The sequence below is a fragment of the Xiphophorus couchianus genome, chromosome 5 (assembly GCF_001444195.1).
Source record: "Xiphophorus couchianus chromosome 5, X_couchianus-1.0, whole genome shotgun sequence".
NCBI classification, from domain to species: Eukaryota; Metazoa; Chordata; class Actinopteri; order Cyprinodontiformes; family Poeciliidae; genus Xiphophorus; species Xiphophorus couchianus.
Genome location: NC_040232.1, coordinates 35,490,120 through 35,513,973, shown reverse-complemented (window position 1 = coordinate 35,513,973; position 23,854 = coordinate 35,490,120). Strand labels below are relative to the sequence as shown.

At 40.3% G+C, this 23,854-nt stretch overlaps 1 protein-coding gene across 2 annotated transcripts in view; it reads right to left on the bottom strand.

The window, feature by feature from the left end:
• Positions 1-2,110: 2,110 nt before the first annotated feature.
• Positions 2,111-23,854, bottom strand: part of LOC114145100 (voltage-dependent T-type calcium channel subunit alpha-1I-like) — a 194,018-nt gene continuing 172,274 nt past the window's right edge. The window contains exons 30-37 of one of the 2 annotated variants that reach the window (XM_028018493.1): positions 23,748-23,826; positions 23,479-23,600; positions 22,302-22,733; positions 13,647-13,787; positions 10,606-10,740; positions 8,414-8,564; positions 6,748-6,962; positions 2,111-5,665 (exon numbers count right to left, since the gene is read on the bottom strand). In XM_028018493.1, coding sequence (XP_027874294.1) covers positions 5,039-5,665; positions 6,748-6,962; positions 8,414-8,564; positions 10,606-10,740; positions 13,647-13,787; positions 22,302-22,733; positions 23,479-23,600; positions 23,748-23,826 — 1,902 coding nt within the window. In that variant the 3' untranslated portion in view covers positions 2,111-5,038. The remainder of the gene's footprint in view (positions 5,666-6,747; positions 6,963-8,413; positions 8,565-10,605; positions 10,741-13,646; positions 13,788-22,301; positions 22,734-23,478; positions 23,601-23,747; positions 23,827-23,854) is intronic. The other variant, XM_028018492.1, reaches the window with a different exon arrangement.

The following is a 23,854-nucleotide window of genomic DNA, read 5'->3' as shown; positions in this document are numbered from 1 at the left end:
ATCCAATGTGCCGCGCCAGAGGTTTGCCAGATGTGGCAGCAGAACGCCAGATCCGGGCCGGGTCAGTCTGCTCTGTGGGTCCGACCCAACTATCAATCCTGTACTGTGCTTAGTAATTCCCTCAGAGCGTCTGTCCAGGATGGAGGCAGATAATATTTCCTTTTGAAAGGAAAAAGCGTAACATGCAGCCGCAGTAGAGAGACTACTGGATGTTCTGAACATGACAAAATGTTTAGCTGAAATTAGGGATGTACTACGATAAAAGAGGTTGCATCACACTTATTACAGTTAGCCAGCAGGTACAGCATATACAATAGCATTATTTGGCAACTTTGCCTAATTTTAAATAAGCTAGTCTAAGAAAATCATACCAACATCATAAAACATAGGCAGCCCTGCCTACAGTTAATACAGTAAATAAGCTAGCAAAGAGGGAGATGTTCCTACCAAACATGTAGAGCACCTCTGTTCCTCACCAGCCTTAAACGCAGGGAACAAAACGTTAATCGGCAACTACTGTATGTTTTGAAGAATTTCTAAATAGGGTAAAAAATGTTCCACACTATGTAAATAAATAGTGCATGTACTTGACAGCTGTTTCAAGTGGAAAGCACTACAACAGTGATTTCTTTCTTTCTTTCAGAAGCTATGTTTTTTAAGCTAACTTCAGCTAACGACAACATAACCCACCTGCTAAGTTAAGCTGTACCTTAAGGAACATTTTAGGAAGGTTGGTAACAATGAGCATAAGAACTGCGTGCCAGTCAGGGCTTCACATTGATGATGCTATTTGATTCAGTGTTTCATTTTTATTTCACTGCATCACTGAAGCTATGCAAGCTAACAGCTAGCATGATGTACACCCATGTGCTTTTGAAATGTTAGCATTTTTTAAACAGTTAAAACAGAACGTGTCTATCAGTGAGATAACACACTGTGTTAGTATTCTACGGTTTCACAACACACTATTGATATGCTTAGTGCTGTTTTCTTCAGCCAACCATTGTCCATGTTCCTATGTGGAGTTACCATAGTTGAGTATCTGTACCGATCTTCCTGATCCGCTGTGATTCTGCAGTCTGCTGCAGCTCCTTTAAGAACAGAGTCAACCTTTAGTTTTTGGTGTGGAGTAGGATCAGAGCTGTTTCCAGGTCTCGCGTTTTTATTTAAAGCATTCCAGCAGAATTACAATTAGATGATGGGGCCCATTGTTGCTTTTGCTCTGCTGTCATCTCTTTTAAGGATATGTCTGTAATGCAGTTGATATCCGGTTGTATATTCCTCGTCTTCCTAATGAGGCTTCAAAACAGCACATTTTAGTGAAATGTCAAGCTTTCAATGAAAAGCTGACAGATTTCTTCAAGTAAGTAGAGAAAAAAAAAAACTATTAAATTTGTTTGCCCCAAAACAAAAAAAAACTAAAGCTAAAGGAGATCCTTAGACCTCTTGGCGTTTTTAGCTAAATCTACTGTTAGAAACCTTGAGATAACCTTTGACTTAACTTTTATGCTTTGAAATTCATATCAATTCTCTGGTTTGATCCAGTTTGTATGATTTGAGTAATAATGCCACATTGAGCTCCATTGATTCTTCTCCTAAAGTAGAATATTTTCTTCAAGATTCTTTGTCTCCTCTGTATTAATGTAATATACTTTCTACACGCATCTGCGCAAAACTTTCCTGGACCAGTTGCAGTCTGTATAAAATGTTGCTGCCATGATCCTGACTGCATTTTTTGTTTCCTGTGTGATTCTACTGCTAAACCGACTGCATTTATAATAATTCTTTATTGTTTTTATTTAATCAGGTAACCCCCGTTGAGATCTAGATCTCATTTTCAAGAGGGACCTGAAACAAACTTCACTCCCCGTCGGGGAATCGAACCCTGGTCTCCCGCGTGACAGGCGGGGATACTCACCACTATACTAACGAGGAGAACTGCATTTTCCCCCAGTAGATCTTCCATTGAATATCCAGATGGTGGTTCAGAGCACAGACAGGACTAATGCACCCCACATGAGGTATCCCACACAAATAAGCTTATCTCGAAAGATTTACTTGCTGACTTACTAAAACAACATTACGAAAGAACATCAAGAGTCCAACACGGTTGAAAAGCTATTCCATTGTTTTATGACACAAGCTTGACATTTAAGAAAACTAAAAGAAAAAGAAAGGAAAAAAAAAAACATGCATTTTGGTAAACTAAAATTGGGTTGAGATGGCGGCGAAAGGAAACACAATTCAGAATACATGAATACACAATCCTCCTTTTGGTGACCTTTTTGAATGATGGTGACATTTTATTCCAATACATAAATTCATAAATTACAATCTCCTCTCCTTATATTGTCTGTCTCTATGAGTCTCACACATCTGGCTGTACATCATCACATCGCATATATTGCATATCTCAAATAGAGGTGGGGTAGTCATTTAATACTTCCTCGCAGAAGGGAGCTAATGCAATTGGGTTAGCTTAACGAAGGGGATGAAGACAGAGCAGCGATCATAAACACCGAGGTTTCCTCTCTCTTGTCTGAAACAAGCACAAAGAAATCCTGCATGGTGTTGACATCAACATCTTGGTATGAAGGTGTTTGTATGATATTTCCGATGGTATGTATGATTTTTTTTTTTTGTGTGCATTTGTCCACCTGAGGCCTATCTGGTTGGCTATTTATGGACTGTGACATGTATTAAACGATTTGTAATCCCGTTTAGTCAACACAAGTGCTCAAATATAAACATACAACATCAATTTAACCAACATTGCTTGCTATGCTGTTTTCTAAAGACGTGCTACACTCAAGCAGACCTGGGTCAAATAGCTTTTGGCCTCACTTTTAAAGAACCGACTCGACCACATAGATTTTAAAGGAAATCTATGTGGTCGATTGCGTAAAGAAGGATCCAAACTTGTGTTTTGTTTTTTTCTTCATATTTGTTTAGACTGTCACCATGTCACAGCATGATACGAGATGGATAATCTGTGACAAAATGGAGTTCCTCTGCCTCATCCCTGAACTACTGTTACCGTTTGAAGAAATGTGCCGCTCCCGGTCAAAAACAACCAATCAGAGCGAAGGGAAGGGTCTTAGTGCTGTCAGCCATCCTCATTCATGTGCTGCTAAATGTGCTAATGGGGGAGAAACAAGTTACCGTTCTATTCAGGAAACGGAAAACACGGAAATGACCATGCCTGCGATGGAAAGTGTATGAGCGGCGTGTGGACGAGCGTGATTGACAGCTCAATTTCTTTTTATGAGATAGACATATCATCTGCCTCATACCGTAATGTGATGACATGGTGACATTTTTGTAAAAATTACATACTGCAAGTTTAAGGATCATAACAGAGGTCTCTTTATATTCTCTTTGGATTGGATCAGTAGTATATAACTTTAGGATGACCTTTTCAGCACTCATTTTTGTTAGATATGTGTCTTTGCAACTCAAAGAACCGATAGGGTTTCCAAGCCAATAAGCTAGACATTAGCTCTGCTAAAAAAAAAAAAAAAAAAAAAGGATAAACAACAAAAAAAAACTTTGGATCAGTTTGCCTCTATGGCAATTCGTTCTCTCAGTTGAAATCACATAACTTCTTTTCTTTGCGGTAGACTATGAATAGATGTTAACAAAAAGTATTTGGACTCCCTTCTTACCAGTGCGGGTGTGAAAATTCCCTAAGGCTGCTATGAATTGACGGACAGTCGGGTACCAACAACGTGTCCAAAGCGACGTATGAAACAAACCGAACTGCAAAAGTACGAAAGAGCAAAGGTGCAAACTGTTGAGCACCCTGCCAATTAAAACTCACAAGAAAACCCTCTAAGAAAATCCCCCAAAAACAAAGAAAACGCTGTTAATGAAGGCTGTGCTTTAGCTAAGCTGGTCAGACTGGATTAAACCAGATCCCTTTAAGCCTATCCAAAGACCTGCCCCAACAGCTAACAAGGACCTGCTGTCTTCTTGCAGAGACTGCAAAAAGTATTCATTATTCTGATATAAAAGTGATTATCTCACTTCTAAGGTTACTTACTCTTCTGAAATATATTTTGGAGGTTTTAAACATTTAGTATGGAAACAACTATTGCCTACATTTTCCATGTCTAAAGTCGTGAGGTCTTTCAGGTCAGTGGCGGTGCCTTGATAATATTTTCTAATAAAACTGAATAAGAACCATAGCATTTAGCCCAGGTTTGCCCTCAGTACATTATAGCCCTTCATATGCACTTGAAAAGTAAAAATGGTTCCCTCTGTTAAAGTGAACAATGCTCCCACCTACTCCTCACTCTAATTCTCAGCAGCATTCATGGACTCTTTTCAACAAGAGTCCCTTCGTCAGGTCAGAGGCTCCTTTATATTCCTGTCCTCTGCCTGGTTCCCACAAACGGAGGCCGGTGGGTGTGTCTTCAAAATCAACAAATGAACAAATAATAATAATAATAGTCTAAAAAGTAAAAATACACAGTCTGTCTTAATCTATGAGATTCACCAAAGATTCCAAAAAAGGGGATGCTACTGTTTTTATCCGTGGATATTAAAAAAACTCTAAAAGACTAGCTGTACAAAGTTCAGTGTTTCCTCAAAAAGGAGCTTCAGAGGTCGTCTGCAGTCATGTAAGACTGTTTTGTTTTTGCACAAAGGCTGTGGGCACACGGGGTCAATGGGGCCCCGTCTCTTGTAATTGAATGTCATCATAGTAATCACTGCAAACTTCAGGCCTGTGCTCTCTAAATGCTTCTTCCATAAAACCCCCAAGCCTGGCAAAGTTCAAAGCCAAATCATGGCTATGCCAAAAAAAAGAAAAAAAAACGTGAATCAACTTGTAATTACTGCTAAAACCTGTCAAAAAGTAACCATCTCCTGTGCAAAAAGGAAAGAATTAGGCATCTTTTAAAGAAATGACTGATTCCGACAGAGTACAACAGAGCACTGAACAAAGGACACGCGTTGAGGAGTCTCTTCCTGCTACGTTCAAACACCACAAACGCAGAGGATTTCACTGTTCGGCGACAGAAGACCAACGTGCGTTTCATCTTTTTTTCCTGTCTTTTGTGTTGAAATGCCGAGCGCTGCTCTTCATCGCGTTACTGTCCTCCAGCGACGCTTCTCCCCTCCCCTCGATCCAAGGACTGGACGAGAATCCGGGGGGATCTACGGCGCACGTGTGTCGGCCGTCTTTACCTCGGGCGGACGGGCTCGAGCCGACTATCGATCCCGTGCTGTTGCATTTCTTCATCGCCGTGGGTGCCAGAGAGCCCGGGGCGAGCAACGACGTGAGGGACAGACTGTTGAGCGTTTCTGAGAAGTGTTCGCCGCAGAGGGCCTGGTGGCAGCCGTCCCTTCCAGTCCCTGTGCCCGCCTCTTCATCTGAAGGGTCCACGCAGTCCTGTTGGGGGCAGCCGGGGCCGCTGCTGCTGTGGCTCCTCTGTTTCCTCTGAGTGGCAGAACTCCGTCCGCTCTGCGGTGGCTGCCCCCGGTCCGCTGTGGGCTGCTCTTTAGGACGCAACGCGACGGCGGCGACCGGGCAGAGGACGGGCACGGGGAGATCCAGATGTCGAGGTGGGCACACGCCAAAGCCGAGCCCTTCATCCGGCGCGGCCTGCAGGCTGCCATCTGAACTGCCCGTGGCCAAGGACGAGTCGCTGTGCGATGGATGCTGCACAAAGAGAATGATTACTGAGTTTTTGAAAAGTTAATGCATTTCATTACACACAGTGATATTTTTCTATTTTTCTGATGATAATTGTGCAGCCACTGAAAACCCAAAGTTATGGTAATCTGAATACTGCAAAAAAAAAGAAAAAGAGTTTTATAAAACAGACCTGTCACAATTGTCCAAGAAATGATTTCTATAAATGATAATATTGTCATTTTGGGTCTGTTTTCAACAACTACAATAATAATGGCATAGTAATGAAAGTACACTCAGAGATCTCAGAGATTAAAAATCAAACTATCCACCCATCTATCTATCTAGCTAGCTATCCATCCACCTTTCTATCTATTTCTCATGTTTGTGTTTTGAAACAAAGTCAGGACTGACATGAGTGTATCCAAAAGACTAATAAGGCTCATAAGGGACACACGAAGAGAAAGAGCACCAGGGAGGGAGAAATGAAAGAAACAGAATAAAAAGGCAACATGGGAGACAGTAAGAACCTGAGCCAGAGGGGAAAACAGCGTGCAGCGCGTCAGTATCAGGCTCTGGGCTGGGTAGGCTAATTAGCCGAGCGCCGCAGAGCATTACTGTAGCAGCTGAGGATCACAGAGACTCTCAGGCACGAGGTAAACAAACCGAGCAGGTACACAAGAGTGTGGGGGGGGGGGAGGATCTGTTTCCATGGTTACAAAAAGAGCAAGAACTAAAAAAAGCTGCTTTTTTTTTATTCTGGGTTGTTTCATGCAGAAGCCAACAAAAGGCGGCGTGTTAGTTTCACTGTGGAGTAGGATTCTCATTAAACAGCGATAAGAAATGTTCAGCTGCAGAAAACAAAAAAAAAAACACAGTTACTGTCTGGAAGAAAGGCCAGACTGTTTGAAAACTCTCACTTCACTCAGTTAAGTGTTGACTTAAAGGCAAAACCAACAGATTTATGTTACTGGAAGTCCAAAAAACCTGGGATTTAAGATCCATGGATTCAAGGATATTAAAGCGTCAAGACTCTCTAAATTAGACATATGGAAAACATTGCTAGATGGGTTTTCCATGTTTAAAAGAGAAATGCCTTGTGTTTTTACCTGAGAGCTCAGAGGCCTGCTGTTGGCTCCGGGAGAGCGTAGAGAGGCCCAGGAGGCGGGGGACGCCAGCCGGGACGGGTCCATGTCCCTCGGCCTCATGCTGTCCCCTTGACCGTCTGAATGCGCTGCGGCGGCTGGGTGGAAAAAGTCTGCTGGGAGCTGAAACACGGGCGAAGCCACATCAGCAGCCCCACTGTGTGTGTTCTCATCGCCTTCTGCGGAAGGAAGGCGACAATTTAGTAAAGATCGGCTTTTATAAATACATCAAAAATGAATCGGACCATCTTTATTCTGGACGCAGTGAAGGGTCTGAAGTGCAAAGAGGTAAAAAAAAAAAAATAAAACCTAAAAAGAGATCGACGTCGACGCGTTCCAAAATTGCAACGAGAGATAATCTACACACGAGCTTCCTGAGCACTGCAGGGCATGGGGGAACAAAAACATCCACAAACAGATGGCTAGCATTACTCCATGTGGCACGTCGAGTTGTAGCCTCGTACCAGTAATGTACGCCGGATAAAGTTTCTGCGTGCTGCTTCCTGTGCGCCGCCGTCGCCACAGATGGGCCGTTTACGAAAGGCTTTAAAAAGAGCTATTTTCAAACAACTTCAGCACTCAGCCGAATTTCCTGATCAGCATTTTAGCGTGTGCATACATCAAACCATACTGCCTATAAGTGTCATCAGATGGGTCATCATTTATGTAAAGTAAGCATTTCACCTCATGTTGAGACAAGGAGAAATCAGGAGGGATCAGAGTCTTATCTGCCTCACTACTAACTATCATATTTGTTCTCATTTTTGGCATTTTTCTTAAAAGCTGCACTATAGAACTTTTATAAAATAAAAATGTTTTTTTCTTTTTACATATTTATTAAAATTATCATTATTTTGTGACATATGAGACAGAAAATCTATCTATCTGCTACCTTCTCCCAGTGCTCCCAGTACTGACTGCAGAAATACACCAGTCAGAAACGACCAATCAGAGCCAGGAGGGGGGTCTTAGCGCTGTCAATTACTCTCGTTTACACACCGCTCTCCCCCCTCACCCCCAACAACTCCCCTTTTCCTCCGTGCTACGCTACAACTAGTTCACCACAACACAGCTAGCCACAAATGCTAAGGCTAGCTAGCATGGCCACCGTTAGCGGCGGATAAATGTTTCTCCAGAAAACGTTACACAAGGAAATGTGGTGGGAAAATGATTATAAGTTAACATCTGCTGATTATGTTATATTAAATGCTTGTGAACTCTCACAAGCATTTAATATAACATATTAAATGTTATATTACCTGCTTGAGCTACACACACACACACACACACACACACACACACACACACACACACACACACACACACACCCACGCACACACACACACACACACACAAGGTTGGAAGTTGTTTTCCTGCAGCTGTTTCCCATGTTTTGGATTTTTATCCTTGGTGTACAACTCATGTGTTGACTCTGCCTGGAGGAGCTTTTCATTCAGAACTTCTTCATCATTCACTTTCTTACAAGCTCTCTGTATTGTGCACAATATACAAATAAACCTGATTGAGTGATTACATCTAACAGTGTTTTTTAAATACATTTTTTTCCACAACAGGAAAAAAGAAAATTTAAAAACAAAGCTTTTTTAAAAAAATAAATCCTCTGCAGTACCTTTTTCGTGTGCTGAGGTTTGCTGCTCCACAGAAGGACGTTTAAGAGGCGGATGGAGGAACTCTTCGCTTCCTGAACTAGAGGGGTAAAGTCTCCTGCGGCCTTCCTGCATGAGCAACTCCTCTGAGCTGTGGGAGTCACTGCTGCCCCTCTGCAAGAAACCCCCCCCCCACAAAAAAAACCAGAAGAAATTCTTAAGAAGCTGGGTCAGTCCAGAAGGAAAATTATGCAGAGTTGGCGCTTTGCCCAAAATGCACTGAAGTTTCACTGAAGCCTTTCATTTCCTCGCGCCGTGATGGAAATCAATTTGTTTCCACTTCCAAAACGCTTGCTCATCATGCCCCCACCTTTGTGCATTCATGCAAGGCTGATTTAAAATTTCTAGCGCTAACAGGTATATAACAACAACCGCCTTCAAAGCATCAAATTGCTTAGTTGTTGTCGTCGTCGTCGTCACTGTTGTCGACTGCACCGCGGGACCAAATGAACTGAGCAGAGATGAAACAGGCCAGGTGGGCTGGAAGCAAAGAGCAAGTCTGAGGATGGAAATATGAAAGACACATTCGGTCTTACACCGCACACACACCCCCACACACCTCCACACACACATCCGCACACGTCAGCTCAACCACATCAAAACACAGTGGGAGACATGTTTCAGTCACTCGCTGAAGCATAAATGGTAATTAAAGGTGATTAGCAAGTTAGCCTGTCAGGATGATTTGTAGCTCTTTAAAGCCCAAATGACAGTATCTTTTGAAGTCTTACCAAGGTTTTCACACCTCTTGAATTTTTAAATTTTTTATTAAATTTTTTTTTTTTGTCTCATTACGTCAGCAAATCTACAAATGTTTTGTTGGGAATTGGCGTGGAACAACAGCACGAAATGGTGCATGACTGTGAAGTGGCAGGAAAGGATACATAGTGTCACTTGCTGCCATAGGAAAAACTGAGGAGTGTGGCATGGATTTGTATTCAATACCCTTTATACTGAAACCTGTAAATGAGGAGCGGCCAGTAGCTGTTTACACATTTAGTGAAACTATTACTATGTCGTGACAGTACAGAATATGACAGATAATCTATGAAAAATTGGAGCTCTTCTGCCTTCTGCCCCAAAAACAACCAATCAGAGCCAGGAGGCGGGTCTTAGCGCTGTCAATCACAATCATGTGAGGCTCATCCTCACTCTCTGTCTTATTCTCCGATAACCTGCAGCTAGCATAGCACGTTGTGGTAGCTCAGGCCAGTTGAGCACAGATGATGGCTGAGAATCGGTTTTCCTGTAACATCAAGTTGTTTCTCCACCATCAGGACTTTGAGCAGCCTTGATTGACAGCGCTAAGACCCTCCCCCTGTCTCTGATTGGTTGTTTTTGATGCATTTCTTCAAATGGAAATAGCAGTTCAGGGAGAAGGTGGAGGATTTGACCGATTACCTGTCTCACATTATCATTATCAACTGTCATGACAACATAGTGACAGTTTTAGCAAATAAGTGAAAACATATTTCTGTAAAAGTTACTTACTGCAGCTTTAATGTAGCGTTACAGTTTAAACCAAACCTTCTAAACAAAATGGAAGAATATGGCACATGCAAAGTCCACACTTTCATGTAATTGAGAATTTTAGAAAATTTGAATTCAGAGACACGATCCATACAATCAGACTGAGTTTAACTTATTTCACAAAGTAGAATGGACATTAGTTTCAGTGCCTAAATGATAAAGCCTGTAAAATAATGTTCCTAAATATTTGTAGTGGTGTACAATGTGGTTCTCCAGAGTATTGACCCAGGGAGTTTAAACAAATGCAAGACTCACTTTTTAGATTTTCCTTTCGTCTGAAACATGAAAATTATAAATCATATTCCTCCCCATTCACAATTACGCACCACATTGTGTTGGTCTATCACATAAAATCCTCCTAAAATGCTCTCAACTTTGCTTTTTAGCATGAAAAAGTGGAAATATTCAAGAGGTATGGATGGTTTTTCAATTATTGTTCTATTCATTAAAGTTTGACGTAAAAACAAAAAAATGCTGTAAATTGTTTTTAAAAAAGCGTGAAATTCGATATAACAATATCTCGTCCATGGAGAGAATTATGGGTAACCAGTGTGAAACAACACAAGTGTGACAAGTGAGTTGGAAAGGTCTTGTTAGGCGTGAGCGAGCGAGTCGAGACACACACCTGACTGTCTCTAACAAGCAGCTGGTAGCTGCTGTGTTCATCCAGGCTGAGGTCATCGGGTAACGCTGGAGAGGAGGATTTGTCTGACAGCTGTTCTGACATCAGTGATGCCTGCTCCACCTCTGCCAGTCGGACCTGCATCGCAAACACGCAACAGTCAGTCAGAAATCAGGAAACAAAATGTGACCTATAGGTTAGGAATACCAACTGATTTGAAGTGAAGGAGAATGCAAAAGTCTTAAGTATTTTAATAAGTATTTTTCTAACTAAAACAGGACAAGATTTTGACTTATTTCTGTTTAGTGTAAACAGTTTTTTAATTTGTTTAAACACACATTAAAAGTTAAGGAGTGATTCGTTTTACTTTTAACAAAAACCCTGATTCACAACGGCGTTGATTCAAAATAAAACACATGCACAAGATCAGGATCACGTCTCGGTCACACACTTTACCGCAACGCAAAACTACAGTTTGTACACACATTTATTTAGACTGGAGTAATTTAAAGTATTAAAACACATGATGGGCGATTATAAACTCTCAATAACAGTTTGGAAAGACGTTCCCTAGTCTGATACGTCTCTGTTTCGGCTGTGCCGTTCAGATGGTAGAGACAGAATTTAATGCAAACATGACAGTATGAATTCATCAGTTCATGCTGGAGGTAGAGTGATGTGTGCTGAGGGTATTCCCTTATGTCCCTTGAACATAACCAGACCTAAATGTCCTTGCATAACCACTATGTACCAACATAGCATCTGATTGGTACTTGGAATAGAACAAACTTTATTGTCCCACAGCGGAATTTTGTAATGGACTCAAAAGTGTATATTGCATAGAAACAGCCGCCCAGACAAACAATAAATACACATACAATTCATATAAACAGCTAAAAATGTAGATTCAGTTTAAAAAACAACAACTTCAAAACACTAAAGTTACTGCACACCTTCCAGGCCTCAACGTTTTGTCTATTTACAAGACAATGAGTCCAATGGATTCATTGACCACCGGCCACCAACTCTCAATCCAATGCAGTCTCTTTGGGATATGAAGGAACATGGATGGATCATGAACATAGAGCCAACAAATATGCAGCAACTGCGTGGCACTGTTAAGCCAAAAAGTACTAAAATCTGTAATGCTTCACGTCCACTGAGCGGTACCGCACAGGTTGGTGTAGTTCAGTACGTAGTTTTGTCTGTTTCCATTGTAAAAGCAGACCATACACCCGATGTGTACCGCAACATTCCTGGGCACCCTTCAGTTGTAGGGCCATAGGACAATGGTACGGTGCAGTTAGGGCATAGTTACTGGGATCACAAAACAAAGGCCATTGATTGGGAAACAGGTCAACTTTACTGCTTACAACACAAGATATGAGTTCTGTTCTGATACTAGTTAACTCATGAAACGTAAAAGCAGTTTTGATGGGTTTTTTTTAAACATCTGTTGTCAGACGAGCGCATAGGAGCTATTGTAAAGAGAAAATAGAACTGACTGAGTTGCGTTAGAAAGGTCGGCTGTATTAACTGTAAATGACTCTTCACAGCAGTCCAAGGTGACTTTGCTAGATTATGCGTAGAAGACACGTTAGTTCAAAACTGCTGAATACAACCTCTTATGTAAAACCCTTTTACAGCAAATGCACCTGACTCATAAAATAAACACGTTTCCACACAAACGTTTATGTGATTATGTAGATAGCATAAGCAAAATGGGTGTATTGAACTTTCAATTGCAAGGAAGCTAGTTTACTGAAGCAACACATTAGCTCATGACACTAGCATGTGTCAAATGTTTGGTCACTGAAAAACTGGACATTTCATGACTGTGTTATGCAGAGACAATGTCACAAAACTCCCACAGGTTACTGAATAAATCAGCATCCTGGAGGTCTGTCCTCCAGGATGTGAGAAAAATAATTTTTTGAAAGAAAAAAAGAAACGTTTGACTAATAATGGAAGACTATACATCACGTGACCTTAATGAACATAAAAACTGATTTTGTAAGGTGGAAATGAACATATTTAACAAAAAGAGCTTAAATTGTTAACCTAAAAAATTACCATGAAAAACTATCTGGATTATTGACTGTAATCCAGTCAATAATCCAGTATTATTGACTGGATTACAGGGTGGTTTCTTTATTTCTTAAATAAATGAAAGCAAGGTTGTTGAGCATAAACATACCTCTTAATGAACTAAATGTTTACTATAATGTTAATATTACTGCTTGATATTAGGTTATAGAGTTTCGTTTCATTGAATATATTTGTCTCCACAGATTTAAAAACAAGAAGAATTATATAAATATTCAACACTTTTGTTGTTTTTCGTGTAAACTGTCTGTCTTGATTCGTCTATTCATGAATCACTGATATTTGTTTTTTAGAGAAAATACGCACCTGGGCACAGACTTTAGAAGTGGAGCATGCGGTGGATCAACAGTGACGTTTGGTCTTGTGTTGACCTGCAGGGTCAACACAAGACCCTTGTGTTGACCCGAGATACACTAATAAGCCTGACACTCAAAGTGTCTCTAATGCGTTGGTGATCTACGTGGTTTACATCTGGCGTGAAAAGATCCACGTTATTCAAATGAGAATGTTGATGGAGTGGCATTAGCTCATCCATTCATGAAGCAAAAGCACACACGTTGCAGTGCGCAGACGGCAACACGGTAAATAAAACGCCAAACATTATCAGGTTATATTTATACGCAGCTTAGAAAATGTACATTGAGCAGGTCACCGTCTTTCTCAGCAAATATGTTTCTTTTAGGGTAACTGACATGAAATGTGCGACAAATGTTCACAACGACCAACACGAAGAACTCAGAAGCTGCAAAAATGTCAACATCTTTAATGTATGTTTTCAACGCTGTACTTCTCAACGTTAAAAAAAAGCAACAACACATTGACATCTAATTCATAAGATAATAAGTGTACCGTCTCCATCTTCCTCAGGGTCAGCAAAATGAATTAGTTTGTAACAGACAGGGAGGGAATGTGTGTGTTTTTGCGTTTTCCACACTCACCTCTTGCGGGTGACTCTTGCAGTCCTTGCAGACAGGAGAAGAGCAGTAGTGGTGAAAAACGGACCCAGAGAGGTTGTCAATCATGTCCCCTTCCAATGAGTCCTTAATCAGCAGAGACACACTGTCCAGCCACTGGCTCTCCTGCAGCACACATCAACAAACACGCCGTTTACCTCACTGGGAACATCAGCAAAAACATGGTAGCTTGGTGCTACTGTAACCTCATAAGATGAAGAGTGAATGTAGCTTTCATTTTCAGAAGCAACAACAAGACAATCAAATCCCTATTCTCTAGATGTCAATAAAAGTCAACTTAGCCAACATCTGATCATCTGTGTCGGGTTTCTCCGATGCCGAACTCAGACTTGAAGAAACTAAAGCGTCAGCTATTCTTTTCCGCCGTTCCTTTATGGTTTCTCTTTCATTATTGCCTCCTCTGTAGAACATGCCGGGTGCATCGCGGGAACTGCTGTTTAATTAAGCGCAATACGTTGGAGCCCATGTTATTTTCAGCTCCGACTGGCAGCTGCAAGACGGTTATCACTGACTCTTGCACTTGTACCTCCTGCCGACGGGGCCGGAGTCGGAGACAAATGTCAACCTCGCAAGTTTAATTGTGATTTTTTTTTTTCCATCTTGTCTCTGTCACCTAGTCAAAATCTATTCATCTCCTAAGAGTTTGCCTGCTGGTATCTTGTTATTTTTATGGAGCAGTTTGGTTACAAAGCTCTTTCTAAACTACTGGACGCTTAATTAACAAGTAATTATTTTTTTGTTTTACTTTCTCTTTCCTCTCTCTTCATCTCTTGCTAATGTTTTTGTGCTTGTTCCTGCAGTGGTTACCCTTTCCTCTTGTTTTTTTCCTTGCCCATCCAGATACCATTAAAAAGACTTGCTAAAGGGTGGAAGGTGAAGAGGGCAACAGACAATAGCAAGTCCTTGGCAGCGCCCAAGTATTCACTGAGCGTACACATCGCTTCACATGCTGGCAAGGCGCGCAGTGGGGGGGCGAGGCAGCTTGATTGATTGATTGTCCTGGGCAGTGAGTGTGGTAAACTTTGCCCATGACCCCGTTTGATTCACTGCTACCTGGGTTCTTCACACTCTGAACCCCCTATTGTGCAACACGCTCATCTTCCTCAATATACGCTTTATATTCCTTCAAAACATTCAGACGGTGCCACAGAGAGATGTGCCGTGTGGCTCAACTACTTATGAAGACTTGCGCTTCTTTAGTGAAGCTGTCACAATGAAGGTACTGCTAGGGTGTATTTAGGGAAAACAGCACGCAGGGACTGAGTTTCAGATGCTCGTCTTCCGTCCGGTTCCGTCGATGTGTCCTTGGGCGAGACACTTGACCCGCCTTGACGGATGGTGTTGGTCAAAGGGTCCGGTGGCACAGATTGAATGGCAGCCTCACTTCTGTCAATCTGCCCCAGAGCAGTTGCGGCTACAATGTAGCTTACCATAATCAGTGTGTAAATATGTTTATGAATGATTGACTGTAGTGCAAAGCAGGGGTTCCCAAACTTTTCCATCCCATGACCCTCTGTAGAGCATTGAACTCTGGTTGTGGTCCCCTCTGCAAGCTAACAGACAATGCTAAAAAAATATGTAAAGAAACATGAACTTTTAATGTTTTTTTGTTTAATATTGTATAATTATTACATTCATTTAGCATAAATGTTTCCTCATGCCTCCTGATTTCAGATGGTCATGAGTTCTGTTGTGGAAAAATTTTACTTTCAGAAAATATGACTTTATTACCAGATAATACAAATATTCAACACAATCCCCTCTTTTGATAATAATAAAATATGTAATGTTTTACATCAAATTTGATTTTATTCTCCCAGTTCTTGTGGGTTTTTTAAAACCTTCAATCTTTCTCTTGTCAGAAACGTTTCCATTTTTTGCTTGCTACGATAGTTTCAGGAGCAAAGCAGCTACATAAATTTAACTGAGCTTCATAAATGACATTTAATTCAATTATTTTAACTTATATTTTATTAAAAATAATTGGAAAGCCAAAGTTATGATGAAAAAATTTAAGATTTAAAAATTTTCATAAGATTAAATATTTTTTTTCCCCATGTTTTTTCTTCTTCTTCGCTCCAACTTTCTGAGGCCCCCAGAGTGCCCCCTGGTGGTCCCCAGTTTGAAAAAACACTTATGTAAGGCAGTGGTCCCCAACCCCCGGGCCGTGGACCGGTACCGGTCCGTGGACCAATTGGTACCGGGCCGCACAAGAAATAATTAAATATTTCCGTTTTATGTATTATTTGAGTCTGGAGGATCTTTTATTTTGAAAATCCTTTAACCGGATTCTCTCGGTTACGTCTTGCGCGCCAACATTGAGTCACAAGCAGCAAAATGAGTCAGAAACAGATCAGATTCTTTGGAAAGTTTCTTTGCGAAGGGAAAAGGCTCAGAGAAGAGACAGGAGAATGGATTTATCCCGGTTGATGATTCCCACATTCCAAGCTCTGCATGATATGGTGACCGGATGTTAATGAGGCAATGAAGCTTCAAACTGCTTCGCTACTACAGACCAAGCACGCTGAGCATAAGCAACACTTCCGGTGTCATTGTCTCTCATCACTCCCAGAAGAGGGATCGTCTTGTTGCAGAGAAACAAGCTCAGGGCTCCATTAATCGTTATCGTAAGTAAAATGTTCGGTTTTGTTGCACATCTGTATCTTATTTTGAAGGGATGTTTAAACGTTACCATAGCGACCAGAGTCAGAGAGTGTTAGGGCAGTGGTCGAGAGGAGAGGAGTAGACAGTAGAGCTTGTGAGTTTTAGGTCTGGTTCACATGGCACGATTTAAGGATTGTCGGCCGATTTTCTAAACCTCTGTGACCACAGAGCCAATAAAAGTCCAACAGGTTCCACTCACGAACAACCCGATTCCAGAAGAAAATCCAGTAAAAACCCCAACACAAAATATGTGAATTTACAATAAACAAACACGGGTGACCATGTAGAAGCAGCAGTGATAGTTTGTGGACTCATTTTAAGCGATAAAATACGTAACAAATAGAAAAAGCATTTGATAAAAGACGGAGGGAGCAGCCGCTCTATTTGCAGCACTATGATTTGGAGACGAGTTATTTTTTTCATAGTTAACAGTTTTAACTACATGATAGTTTTATGATGAGTAAGAATGTTGGACCCAAGCTCAGAAACGTGGTGGAGCAAGGATTCTTTGATGACTTTAATAAATGGGAAAAAAAAGCAAAAAAAAAAAAAAGGTACTTCTGAACATGAAACAAAGACCAGCATAGAAAACAAGGCATCAAAAAAGCAATGGAGCATGGAAATATAATAGAGGAACCTGTAAGAATTAACGCAACTTGAAAAGTTTAAATATTAAGGAAGGCATGGGAATGACAAAAAAGGACAAGAGCTAATTACAGGTGAGTGGATGCAGCTGGGGAAGGGATCAGGTGGAGGTAAATAATTAAGAGCTGGGAAGCAAACAAGGCTCTGTGAACAAAAGGGAAAAGCCTGAAACTGATATAAACTGTAAACAAAAAGAAGCACTAAACTAAAGAGACAACTCCAAAACAAACAGTGATAGTAAACAAACTACCATCAGTAACAGCATCAATGCTGTTATTTAAAACATTTAGCATTTTAATAACATTTATTAAAAACATTTAGCATTTTAATAACATTTGTTTTTAAAAACATTTAGTTCTACTGTACTTATTGTTCAATTTTTCAGAAAATTTGGGTTTTCATTGCACCCTAACAATCTACATTATTAGAAACAAGTGCTTGAAATACATTACTGTGTGTAATAAATCTACATAACAGCAGTTTCACTTTTTGAAAAGAATTGCTGAAACGCCCCATCAATCTGCTTTCCATTTCTTTGGCCAATATACTATTATAGATAGGATGTACTCATAATATTTTTGTACTAGCTCTTTATGAGTTTCACTTTTCCCTCCGTTTCTGTTTCTCTTAGTGTGCAAGAAAGATAGAGACAGGGGGAGAGAGACTGGAAAACATTTTAATTACACAAATAAAGGTGGCAATGCAGTTCTTATTAACTGCATTAACATATTAATGCATTGGTGTTGCTCGTTTTCACTTTTCAAGGTCTTACAAATCTTAATTCACACTGTGTCTACTTAGTGGTAATTGGTCACTGCTCTTTTGTTTGTGTTTTTGGATATTTCTTTGAAACAACCCCGTCACAGATTCCTCATGCTGGAGTCATTAGTAAGTGAAATTATTCAGACAAAATGAATTATTTAACAGGCGTGTTAAAATAATATCGTTTTGGCTTTTGTAAGTGTTTTGCTTGGAAATAAGCTATTGCAAATGGTGAACTATGATGTTGTTTTAAGGCCAGATTTAGATGAAGAGCTGGGATTCCACACGTCAGATCTCAAGTCTTTATTCTGACACAGCAAAGACAAAAGGTGGGAATTCTTAGTAAATTGATAGTCCGGTAGATTCGATTCGTTTGGGGACCAATCCAATTTCCATTTTCAGCTGGTGAGGTTCGCTTTCAGACTGCACTGTCAAACAAGCCAAACACTTTGAAAAACTTGTGCACCTCCTCACCTGTGGTGGCGCTGCAGCAAGAACTACTGACAGTGACATCAGAAGAAGTCACTGAGCTCAACTTCCTTATACACGAAATGTAAAGAAAACTGATGTAGCGTCAGATTTTTGCGGTTGTAGCATTTCTCTTTCATCTTTAGTAAAAGACGACAAGCCATTTCTCCCGCTAATGCTAGACCTATGCATTTGTGTTCGATGTATTTACCCAGAATGCACTGCACCAGAATCCAGCGGAGCGGTTTCCGGCCCGCTTGGCATTCACATACACAATGCACCAGAGTTCACTTCAAAACGAACGTAGACCTAGGTTTTTCAGCGGGCCAGAGTTAGCTTGTGCATGCACGCCTCCCCAAACAAAATGAACTTTCTAGACAAATGAACTACAGTTTACTTGAAGCAGACTAATCAGAGCTTGTGTGAATGCCCCATACAACTAAATTTCAACTTTTTTTTTTTTTTTTTTGACAAAAGCCACATCATCTTCTTAAATTTACCAGACGCAGACCATTAACAGTCCATGAATTTTTGGTATGAGCTGCAAGTTATTAAAAAAAAATAAAGAATCCTTTGTAATTTCCTAGCGCCAATAAGCCAATCAGGACACAACCCAACTTCACCCTTCTAAATTTTAAATTTCGTTGTTCTTGTGACAATGACAATAAAGATTTATCTATCTATCTATCTCTTTGTTATGGACAACGTTTAGTCAAGCCTATCAGCAAAATTCTGAATTCTGAAAAACCTCTTACTATCAGCATAAAGGAATATGCAAGCTGTATGTCTGAAATGGCTGTTTGCTGACCAATCAGAATATTCCTTGAAATAAACAAATTCTAAAGAAAAAGGTGCACAAACAGAGGTCTTCCCTTCCCTCTCTTTTTCCATTCTCTTTTCAATCTTGCAAAGTTAAAGACATCAGTGAGCTGACAATGAGCCTGTGGGAGAGCCTGCCACCCACTCACAGTTCACCGTTTTCCCTCCTCTGAGAGCATCTATTGCTGTTTTCTCTTCCCTTCCCGCTCCGCCATTGATTCAATGCTATTCCATCTGATGGGTGACAAAGGTCATTTCTTGCTAGTGAACAATGCTATGAAAGGTTACAGAGCATTTTTGCTGATAGGGTTCCCAAAAAAAGTCTAATCAGAGTTGCTGTGAAGATGACTAATATGAAGAGGACATCGTGTCTTTTCAAGTTGGGAACAAAACAAGTACTTAAAAAAAAGAAAAAGAAAAGTATAATAGATAGTAAATAGAGCAAAACAGAACAATATGCTGGGCAGTAACTGTACAGTTCAGCAGGTTAAAACGTCTGAGCCAGGATTACTTAAAGCAGGCAGGACGAGCATTTCCACATAATTAAGTAGATAAAGTCAAACTCTGTTTAAAGCCACAAAACGAATCCCAACCTCTGCAGTTGATGTCACAAATCTCAACTCTGATTTTGTTCATTAATTTTTTTTTCATTATCTTTTATTCACTTTGACAGCTCTTATTAAAATAATCTTCACCTGCTGGTTTTAACAAAAAAACCCTCCAGAGTCATTGTTCTGTTTCTGTCCATCATCAAATAAGACAATCAAACAAAAGATAGGAGCAGTTGGCAGTTAAAGCCTTTCATCCAGACAATGTGGTGACGAAATTAAAGTTCTTGCGAGATTAACAAAAAGTACTTTTGAAAAAGAAGATATGTTTTTTTAAATTTTATTATCATTTTCAGTGTGAGTTTAAGTCACAGCTGGCACTTAAATAACAAGATGCACAAAGATATTGGTTCATATTTTAATGTCACTTCAAATGATCGGTTACTTAACACAACTATGAAATAATTGGATCCCTGTTGATTACAGAAGAACTGATAAAACGGCAGATGAGTGGAATCAGACAACTTTCCCCTCGATTCTGAACTTTGATCTGAAAAGCTGACAAAAATGTGAATGTAGGAATTAGAGGCGGAGTCTGATTCCTATTTTTTTTTTTTTAAATGTGGGAGGAAATTAGTCGGGACTTGAAACCTGGCAGTTCCCAGCTTCGTGAGCTCTGACCGGTGTCTTAGCAATCCCAAAATCAAAATCTAGCCTCACTTCAGCCAGTGAACGCACCATAAATAAGAACTATCAGTTTGTGGTAACAACACTTTTCAGTGTTGATGCCGTTACTAAGTGAGAAATGTAATCCTTACAATTATCTATTTTTATTATCAGGACGGTGTCCAAAAATTCATTGCCACTTATTTGACTTTCAGCACACACCAACATTGTCTCTTTATAATAAAAATACAATTTTCTCTCACACACGGAGAGAAGCCACCTCCATTTCTAACATGGATAATTAATTATGAATCGTCACAGAAGTAGGCTTGAAATGAAAAATCAATGCTTACTTTATATCTTCCTATAATAGAGCTCTTAAGGAGACATTATATTCAACAAAAACTGAAATAGACGGTTTAAAGCTTTACAGACTCCAGGGATAAGAAATCAACCACAAAATTCAGATAATTTAATCTCTCATTTTTAAGCAGAGTTCTCTTTTGGTACATTCAGAACTTTTATGAACTCTTTTCTTTTCCCACTCATTCATCTACTTCAACAATTCCTCCATCCCCCCGTTTTGTCCTCGAATGCAAAGCATTGCTTCCTTCTTTCTCCTGTTTTCACTCCTTCCCGTTTATTTCCACACGGACTTTTTCGGTACATTTACTTCCTTCATTTCGAATTCGCTCGCAACCTTCTCAAAGCGCCTCTTCCCATTTTGCAGAAGGCTTATAATTTTACACTAGTGCGATTATGATATCATGAATCAGGCGGCTGAGGAATGAAAGTCAACATAGGCAGAGCGTTCGCTGGTGGTATTTTTAGAATAACGGAGACAGCCGCTATTTAATATCCTGGTAAATCTGTGAGCTGGGTTCCTCTGTGTGACTTCCAGTATCGCCTTGTGTCTTCATATCGTATTTGCTCAAGTAGGTCATATGCGTTTCATATCAACATAAGCAACTCTGGCTGCATTATTACCAAAAAGCCTGTCAACTGGTGTTGTGGGAGAAGTTAATAAAGTCTAGAAATTATCATATCAAAAAAAAAAAAAAATCCAATCAGAAATTGCACAGTTAATAACCTATTTAAAGCTGCAGTATGAAACTTTTACAAAATATGTTTATTTTACATATTTGTTCAAACTGTTACCATGTCATGACAGTACGCTTTGAGTCGGATAATCTGTGAAAAGCTCAATCTTCCTCCCTGTGTTAGTATTGCCATCTGAAGAACTACAGCGCTCCCCACCATAAACGACCAATGACAGCCAGGAGGAGTGGCTTAGCACTGCCAATCATGGTCGTGTGCGGGCTGCTAAATGTGCAAATGGGGCAAATTACCAAACCTGAAAAACTGTTTATCCACAGTCAGCAGTAGACACGCTAACTAGTGTTAGCACTCATGTCAGACTTTGCTGTGGCGAACCAGCTGTAGCGTAGGGGAAGGTTGTGAGCAGTGCATGCACTAGGATGATTGACAGTGCTATGACCCTCCTATTGGCTCTTATTGGTTGTTTCTATTTAGCACTGGGTGAAAGCAGAGGAGCTTGAATTTTTTCACAGATCATCTGTCTCATACTTTACTGTCATGACTTAGTGATAGGTCTAACAAATATGTAAAAATATATATATTTTTTTCATAAAAGTAACATATGGCAGGTTTAAGCACTACTGCACAAACCAAAATCATCATTCTCTATTTTTTTATTCTATTGCATCCTATGAAGTATTCTATTGAAATTTAACAAAAATGCAACTGTATTACTATCATGACCATCTATTCCATAAAAACAGAACACAAACACATCGGGACGGATTCTATGAGCCACATGTTGAAGAAAAACTGAAAAAGTTCCATATGTTTTCCTCTGATCATCTAAATGCAGATGTTAAGGAGAGATGTGATCAAAGTTAATGTATTCTAAACTGCATGATTGCAAAGTGGTTAAGCTGAGCTTCTCCTTAAAGAGCTCCAATCAGCATGTTTAAAGTAAAAGTGAAGAGTGATCGTTTTCTTGATTGCCTGATATTCCACTTACTTGAGACGGCGAGTAGAGCCGACATCGCGGGTGGGCGTGTCCGTCGTGAGCAGAGCCGCTGCCTCCTCCTCCAGCTCCGTCTTGAAGTGGCGCCGTTACTCCGCCGCCCAGACTCCCAACCGCACCCCCCACGCCTGCCGCGGCTGCGGCCCCGCCTGTCGCCCCAGCGATGGCGCCGATGTTTCCCATCATGCAGCAGAGGCCCCCCTGAGCCAGCTCCAGTTCAATTTCCGCGTCCATCTCCGCGTCCTCCTGCGCCTCCTTGTTGGAGTCGTCCAAGTGCTTCATGAGCACGGCGACGACCACGTTTATCAGGACGAACTGAGCCGTGAGCACGAACGACACGAAGTACAGCGGGGAGATGAACTGCAGCCCAGCATGGCAGCCGTAGTCGGTGCCGGGGAGATGTTGTGGGCACTCTCTCAGAGTGTCCTAACAACAAGAGAGAAATGAAGAAACCAACAGGACATGTGGAAAGTTGGTTTAGACACCTAATCATTTACAAAAAATGACTGCAGAACTGGAAATACTTCAAACTTAGGAAACATTTTTATGATTTTATGTACATTTTAAGTACTTGCGTGGATTGGCAATTTTAGTTCTACTTGCTTCTGCCTCACTAAATGCTTCTTAAAGGAGCGGTATTATATACATTCCAAGCACATAGAGCCATTTTCATCACAATTAAGTAACCATGCTACCTTCACTTATAATAAAAATGCCATATATGTCTAATATGATTTATAAAAAATTGACTTTGCAACTTAAGGCTGTGAAATTGGGCCTCTGTCTCTTTAAGAACCAATTGCTCTTTCTGACACTTCAGTACATCATCACAATATTCCTCTATTATGTGTTTAACTTTTTTTTTTTAATCAGCGTTTAATTGAGAAGTAGTTCATATAATAAGCTCAGTTCCACCAGGTGTTTGTTAATTGCTGCTGACTAGTCTGAAGGAACTGAGAGGAGGAGATTAAGGGATTCCCCATAAATGCATGTAACAATCAAAGCAACACACCAGGTATGTTTTTGTTGAGGGAATAACATTATAACATGACGTAAAGCTCAAAAAAGTTGATTTTACATGAAACTGCCCCTTTAAGAAAATATTCAGAATTTCACTCATCTTTTCCTTAAAATTTTGAGGTTTTAACTAAACTTTTAACAAAACTCATACCTTCATGATGCCATTCCAGTTGTCACCTGTTGATACTTGGAAGAGTGTAAGAAAAGCCATCCCAAAGTTTTCAAATGTGGCGTGGCGGCTCATTCCCTCACAAGGGTAGTCGGCGTTACACACTAGAAGGGAAATATGATGAGAAGAAAAAAAAAAGAAAAGATCAGTTGGGGCTCTCATAAGATCATGTGGAGTTATATCACAGAGAACTTCAACATAAAAAGTAATTTTTTTGCATTTTGTGCAGAAATATTAACTCAAGCACATACCGAGCTCGCCAAAAAGCTCCACTCCAAGAGCAGCGTAGATGAAAAACAGCAACATGAAGAGCAAGCCTAGATTTCCCACCTGAAGCACAAAACGTATCGTACATCAT